We start from the raw sequence: 7,500 nt of genomic DNA, 5'->3' as shown, positions 1-7,500 counted from the left end.
GAGATCCAACCTGGGCCTTCTGCACGAGCAGCCAATGCACTTAACTGCTGGGCCATCACTCCAGCCCTAGTAAAACATGTCCTTCTCCTGGAGTTGACACCTGTGGTTTGGTTTTTTTTATAGACCTACTTTATAGCCATATGATATATGCTGGATTGATTTCTAATTAGAGTCTTCATATGATCAAATCATTTTTTAAAGTAATTTTCTTAAAAAATTAATGACAATGGAAATTTAGCCTCCCTCTCTACAAAGTATCTGAGGAACAAGGAGAGTAAAGATTTGTACTTTCAACCACAAGTTTCCTTCCACTCTTTGAGGAGGGTGAGGAAGCTCTGTGAGGGGATGCAGACCAGGAGATGGGGACTAAGTGCTGGTTGCAGTTCTAAGTGCACTCAGTTCGGCTGCGGATCTTGGAAGGTCTCAGGTTCTGATGCACTGGGAAAGTAGGGTCCAAAATATTGACCCCCATCAAGCTCCTATGTGCTGCTGTTCTGTGGATCATATTGTGAGCATTAAGACCCTGAGGCCTGGGACCTAGGAGATGGCTCAGTGGGTCAGGTCACTTGATGCTGAACCAGAAGATATGAATTTGATCCCTGAGACTCATATATTGGGGGGAGGGGAGAACCCACTCCCCACAAATCTTCCTCTGACCTCCATGCACATACCATGGCATCTATAGATGTGCACTCACTCGCACACACACACACACACACACACATAATACCAAGTTAATTAGTCTTTCAAATGGACCTTGATGGTTATTCTGTTTTGATTAGTCTTGATGGTTTTAAGGGCTGTGTTTGAGGAGTTAGTCTGACCTTGGGGATCAGGTTGTCCTATGGTGACAGTGAAGTTATGAAGGGACTCATGAGTCATCGGTTAGTGTGTGTCCTGAGAAGCAAGGACTTTATGGAGGGGTGGGAATCATATAGCGGAGATGGGAAGTCCTGGTTGTCAAAGAGTCCCCCGGTTTCAGTGTGTCTTGGAAAGCCCTAATGTCTGTTCTAAGATGTTGCCTTGCCCTTAAAAAAGAAAGATATCCTAAGGATACTAGAACAGACTTCCACAGTCAAAATCACCTCAAGAGACAGCGTTGGGGGCACCAGCTTGTCCTGACCTCTCAGAGAAGCTAAGTATCAGGGTGTCCTTGAAGAATCAGAATGGCAGAGTCTGCGAACCTGAATTCTCTTCAAGGTGAGACCTGAGGTCTCGGTTGGGCAGGATACACTTGGAATTGAAATGCTCTGGAGGATCGAGGTCACCTTGCCATGTCATGGTACCCTCAGGGTTCTGAATGAGCGTGGAGGTGATAATGGCTGAATGAGGAAATCAGAGAATACTCTGAACTCTGGGGCCTGGAAGCTTGCTGGTGAGGCTGAGTGAATCCCCGGTGGGCTTGGGTCAGGGAGGGGCCAGCAGGTGTGGGATCCGATGCCAGGTTTTATGGAGGGTGTGGGTGTGGATCACCTAGTCGTGCTTGAAGGTTCTTGGGCTTCAGTGTGTCCTGAGGGTCCTACTGTCCTAGGGCTACCAAGGTATCCGAGAGGACTGGCATGCACTTGTGATTTTTCACCCTCAATGTGAGTATGAGCATCGCTCACTCACATGCTGGGGTGTCATGCCTTCTTTCCACCCCATGTCCTCCTCGCCACTCCCCCTCCCTACAGTGGGGTTCAGAGGAGGGGTGTCTCGGTAGGAATGTCTCCCCCCCTCTGTCCCCTGCCTGCTCCCAGAAGGTGGATTTAACAGGACAAAAGAATCTGGTCCCCTGGGAATATGAGCTCTTGGCCTCAGCCCCTGGACCCTCTGACAGAGCACCTTCTCTCATCTGACTCATTATCCTCCCCCCGAGCCGGGGGGCTCTGGTGACCAAGAAGTGATTGGATGGGCTCATGGGGCCAGGAGGAGGTCTCTTCTCCAAGACTAAAGGAGAGAGAAAGGCAGCGTGAGAACATAAATAGCTTAGAGAAAACAGAGCAGCATCGGGAAGTAGAGGCAGAGAGAAAACTGGGCAAAGCCAAGAGAGAGAGAGTGAGATGTCAATTCAGAGGAAGGATGCAGGGTTAGGAAAGGGGAAAACGGTGAGAAAACAGGTATCTAGCTATATCTAGCTATACTTCAGACACACACACACACAGAGAGAGAGCAAGGGTCAGACTCAGAAAAAGGTAGAAGGTAGAAACAGGGAGAAGAGAGAACAGAAGACAAGACAAGATAGACAGAAGCAGAGAAAGACTTCGGGGAGTCACAGACTAGAGAACAGCAGGCTAGACCATCTTTGGTTTGGGTGGCTAGCCATGGAAGCTCAAAGAAGGAGCCAGCAGGAAAAGCAAATGAAGGGTCATGCCTGTGGCCGATCCCTGCCTGAGCCACGAGTGGCCTCTGGGACTCTGATCTCCACGGTAGGTGAGTGAATCCCCAGGATGGGCTTGGGTCCCCGAGGGAGCAGCAAACGTGGGTCCGTGGGTCCACATTGGCTTTGGAGAATGGTTTGTACTTCAGAAGGTTGACAGGTGGAAAACAGAATTGGAGGTTTGGGGACCTTAGGAAGTGAGACAGCAGAAATCCTTCGCTTTACAGGTTGGGAAGTAAGGCCCTGGCTGAGGGAGCGGTGGAAAGGCACCGGCTCAGCACTGGGGCAGCAGCAAAGCGGAAGCCTTCTGCTTGCCCAAGGTCCCTCCTCCTCGGAGGGAGCTGGAGGAATAGGGCTTTCCTCCCGAGAGGGCAGTGCAGTGCCTGTCTGAAGACACTGGGTCCTTAGTGGGGGCTGGGGGAGCCACAAATCATTAGTTTCCCCTGACGACAGGTGTCTCTACACCAGACCCCTCCTTTCCTTGGCACCCACCTTCCCAGGTGTCTCCTCTTCCCTCTCTGTTCTCTCTGCCCTGGTGGCTCTTAGACTAATTAATGTGAAGGCTTAGGGAGCTTTTGGGGAAGAGAGGCAAGCCTTTCCCACGAGCTCAAGTTCTTGCAGGCTGGTGGCATGGCCAGGGCAGAGGGAAGAGACAAGTCAAGAAGTTCACCCCAGGGTGGAGAATGTGTTTGCATGTAAGGGGGAGGGGGAACACTTCATCCTCTTGAGAGGGGGCGGGGCGGGACGGGGCGTGTGGAGGAGGAGAGACAGATGAAGGAGGTGCGTGGGAAATGAAAACTGTGGCAACCAGAGAAGTCCTTGATAGACAGCAAAGAGGACCCCCTCAAAGTGTGTCCTGTGGGTTATATGTATGCAGGAAGGTGACACACAAATGTGTGGGCGTGCAGCCAGAGCAGCGGTAAAGGCTGAAGACAGGAGCTGTGATTTTGAAAGCTGACACGGTTCTTGTGGAGGAGTCCCATGGGAAAGCAACGTCTCAGGACCGAAGCAGAACACGGGGGACCCCGCAACATTGATGCGAGGATGGGCTGGTGGTCCCATTAATAAGGGGGGGTCTCCCTCCATTTTTCTCTCTCCATAGACAGGAGCTCTGAGGCTTATAGGAGGCTCTCTGGCACAGGGCTGGGGAGACCTAAGCTTTGCCCACAGAGAGGCCGCCCCCACTCCCGGCGCCGCCACAGAACCACCTTCAACCCAGCACAGCTGGAACAGCTGGAGTCAGCCTTTGGGAGGAACCAGTATCCTGACATCTGGGCTCGAGAGGGGCTTGCCCAAGACACTGGCCTCAGTGAAGCCAGAATCCAGGTGATGATACCCTAAGGTTCTCGGGAAAGAAACAAACATTGGGGGGAAGGGGGGTTGTCTGGGCCTAACCATGGGACTTTTTTTTCTTATGAGACACGCTAAACATTTTTTCCTTTTTCATTTTCTTTTTTTTTTTAATTAGGTATTTTCTTCATTTATATGGGACTTTTAACCCTAATTTAAATATTCACCAGTCAACACTACCTCCAGTGCACCTGACCCCAGCTCTAAGCTCATCCACCTTGATGGATATCAGATGTAGATCTGCAGAGGCATAGTTCAGGGGTAAAGTCCCTACCTAGCCCATACAAAGCCTTGGGTCTGACCTTCCAGCACTGCACAAACAAAAATACAGTCAAGACCCACACTCCAGCCTTTAATATTGGCACAACTCCAACAAACAGGCAACCCTAACTGTTCACACGTGTAGCTCTCTTGCCTCTGGCCAGTCTTATATTTCTATAAACCTCACATTCCTGACGTCTCAGGCTAGGGTTAGATGACCTGAACTCCAAACTCTTTCTTAAACCCAGCCTTCCCCGTGCAACAACACTTTCCTGGGCTTCAGTTCTCAGCCCCACTTGAAGGACACTTCCAGCCCTCTGGGGGAAGAAAACTGACATGGCATCTTATTTGGAAGCTGCCATTTCCGACTCTGAGGTTATCAGAGCTGGGAGTGTTGGCTGCAGGTTGGAAGCAAGCGACAGGTTTCTACTTCCTCAGCAGCCCTGACTCAGACAAGCCTCATGGAGAGCAAGCTGTCCTTGCTCCAGTGACACAACAGATGCCTACTCCCTGTCGTTGGGGGTTATGAGACATTGTCACCCATTTGGGACAGGAGTGCCAATGTGATGTGTCTTCTCTTCCCTCCCCCCAGGTCTGGTTCCAGAACCGCAGGGCTAAGCAACGGAAGCAAGAGCGGTCACTTCTCCAGCCGATAGCCCATCTGTCTACAGCCACCTTCTCTGGCTTCTTGCCAGAATCCTCTGCCTATCCCTACACCTATGGGACACCACCTCCACCAGCGCCCTGCTTCCCTCATCCCTACAGCCATGCTCTCCCCTCCCAGCCCTCTACGGGTGCCTCACTCGCTCTTCCTCCCCAGCCTGAGGACTGGTACCCTACCTTGCACCCAGCCCCCACTGGTCATCTGCCCTGTCCCCCACCCCCACCCATGTTTCCCCTCAGCCTTGAGACGCCAAAGTCCTGGAACTAAGTGGCGATAAGTCACCCTCTCTCCATAACCCTCTTGAAACACGAGAAAATTGGGGGCCCTCTTTTCTCCTAAAGGTGAACCTAGAAACGTGTGGGGTGGGGTGGGGTGGGGGTGCAGTTCAAGATTGGAAATGGAAAAAGAGGTAGGGGGAGAGTTTGAGGAGCTGTCGACAGGGTGAGGAGCTGAGACACTATGAGGGGGTTAGCTGGTAGGAGATACAGGCTAAAAAAGCTCAAAGAGATGGGAGGGTAATGGGGAAAGGGCCGATGGATAATCTTGGTGAATGGTAGCCAAGAAAGAACCCAAAGCTTTCTCACTGAGATCCCAGTGGGAGACCCTGAGCTGTGACCCAGTCCCTCGGAAATCACCACCCGACTTCCCTTTCTTTTCAGCAGATGTGCTGCCACCGGGCCCTATTTTATGAGCATGGTTGCTCATAGTCTTTCTCCCCTTAGTCTTTCTTACCTCCAAAACACCTTTACCGATCTGAACAGTGAGCAGTCCCTGGTGCAGAGCACAGGATGCCATCAGCGTGGTCTGCCTCTGCCTTAACCTTTAAAATCGGCTGCAGGTTTAAACATACTCTGCTCATGGCAAAGAAACTGCTTGACCTGAGGCAGACTTGTCCACAAACCATACCAGGCTCATAAGCGGTCGTTCCCAGGAAAGGATTTTTTTTTTGTTCCACCGAAGTGCCTTGGTCTCAGCCCCTCCACCCAAGAAACACAATATAGCCTGGTTGATGACGTCATGGTGTTTTATGTGGCTCACCAGACAAACTTTGGGAAAGATGATGAAGTCAGATCCTAGATGTGCAAGCTCTCTGGGTGGCTTATGCTTGAAATTTCAGTATCCGGGAGGGTCTTCAGTTGTGCAGTCTGAAGTACACCGTGAGCTCCACGTCAAGCTGGGATACAGAGCGAGACCTTGTCTCAAAAAAACAAAGTCAAAAACATGCGTTCTGTGGATTCCAAATGTGTTCTCTGTGTGTGTGTGTAGGTGTGCGTGCACAGATTTTTATTGTCCTTATTAGCAATTCAGCCTAGCAACAAGTGATGTAGCTTTACATGGTATTAGGTCTTAAAAATAACACAGAAATGATGCAGGCATGTCCGACATTTTGGCTTTGTGAAGCGCTGTATCTGCAAATGTATTGGGAAGCATTCATAGCTGTCCAGGGACCCTTGAGGCCCTTGGATATGATGACAACGGTAAACTTGCACAGGTTATGCAAATTGAATGCAAATACTTGCCCCTGGGAATTTGCATAGGTTATGTAGATAGTATGCAAATACTTGAATGTTCTTGGATCTGGGTCTCTGAAAAAGGGTCTAGAACCAATACACACAAATGCTGAAACATAACTCCACTAGTCCTGAGACCATCAAAAATATTAGTTTCAGAACATCCTTGGAGGTGTTTGTTTGTTTTATCTTTTTTGACAAATGAGAATGATGTCACTTTTACTCATCTTTAAATTTTCCTTGATTTCTAGTGAGAGATCAGATTTGGGGGCTCATCAAAGGTTTACGGTTTTTTTCTTCTCTGTAGCCTCTGAGTTGGGGGTATCTGTGGGTCGATGGAGCCGTCTTTCACTGAGAGAATGCTGGGGGTGCTGCTTGTATATATGGAGACTGCTTTCCATGGTCTGTTACTTGTTTTCTGCCTTTTTCAACGCGGGTTCCCTAAGAAAGTTAAACCCTAATTCCCTAAACACTTATTGTATATAAGGACTTAACTTTTGTTTTAAGTATCTAGAATTGTGCCCGTTTTGTAGAACTGGTAGAATTTAGAAGGGTCGTTTGGTTCGTTTTCTGTGCTCTATGTTTGGCAGAAGAACCCAGCTGATGAGCTCTTGGCTTTCAGTGGCCTCTCCAATGTTCTCTTCATCATTTGGTTAACGACATTATGCTTTGAGTCATCTGAAATTTAATTTACTATGTGTAGTGATATAGTTCTGTGTTTACTGTTTGTTACCCCGCCCCACAATCAGCTAACAAGTTACTCCTGTACCATGCTGTAACTTTCCCTTAGCTTTGTAAGGTCACATGTTTCCATTCACTGGTTCTCATGGGTATAGGGGCAGCTGCGGGCCACCAAGTCCTTTCTCTGCCCTGGTACCAGAACCACAATGACCAACAACTGAAGTGTGAGAGTCCTGGATAACGTTAAAAGTTTTCTTAACCAAACACAAGGTGCCTCGTGTCATTTCTTTCAGACTTCCATGTCTCTCAGCAAAGTTTGGTTTAGTTTTACTTTATTCAGACACAATCTCACTCTGTGCTGCAGGCTGGCCTTGAACTTGCTGTGCAGCCCAGACAGGCTTTGAACTCTCAGTCTTCCTGTCTCAGTCTCCTGAGTGTTGCTGGTGTTACAAGTGTGCACACCCACATCCCAACAAGAAAGCTCTTTCTCTGATCAAGCAAGACATACCTTAAAGGTACTTTATACAAACATACTTGTTCTTTGTAACTCAAATGGGGATTTTACATATTCCTAATATATGTGTGTCTACATATTCCTAATATATGTGTGTGTGTCTACATTTAATATATATATGTGTGTGTGTCTACATATTCCTAATATATGTGTGTGTGTC

The 7,500-nt window shown here is 48.8% G+C and overlaps 1 protein-coding gene across 1 annotated transcript; it reads left to right on the top strand.

Annotated features, from left to right (window-relative positions):
• Positions 1–1,960: 1,960 nt before the first annotated feature.
• On the top strand, positions 1,961–5,002 carry Prop1 (PROP paired-like homeobox 1). Its single transcript, XM_021178486.2, has 3 exons — positions 1,961–2,412; positions 3,462–3,685; positions 4,563–5,002. Exons 1-3 carry the CDS (start codon positions 2,304–2,306, stop codon positions 4,899–4,901), a joined length of 672 nt encoding a protein of 223 aa, XP_021034145.1. The 5' UTR covers positions 1,961–2,303; the 3' UTR covers positions 4,902–5,002.
• The last annotated feature ends 2,498 nt before the right edge of the window (positions 5,003–7,500 follow it).

The sequence above is a fragment of the Mus caroli genome, chromosome 11, assembly GCF_900094665.2.
Source record: "Mus caroli chromosome 11, CAROLI_EIJ_v1.1, whole genome shotgun sequence".
NCBI lineage: Eukaryota > Metazoa > Chordata > Mammalia > Rodentia > Muridae > Mus > Mus caroli.
Note: the sequence above shows the minus strand (reverse complement) of the source record. Positions and strands in the feature narration are given on the sequence as shown.

Bases quoted from the DNA above. Each gene is read 5' to 3' on its own strand.
- Prop1 (XM_021178486.2), top strand. From the start codon at position 2,304: ATGGAAGCTCAAAGAAGGAGCCAGCAGGAAAAGCAAATGAAGGGTCAT. The intron at 2,413-3,461 runs GTGAGTGAATCC...CTCTCTCCATAG, and splicing joins GACTCTGATCTCCACGGTAG to ACAGGAGCTCTGAGGCTTAT. The intron at 3,686-4,562 runs GTGATGATACCC...CCCTCCCCCCAG, and splicing joins TCAGTGAAGCCAGAATCCAG to GTCTGGTTCCAGAACCGCAG.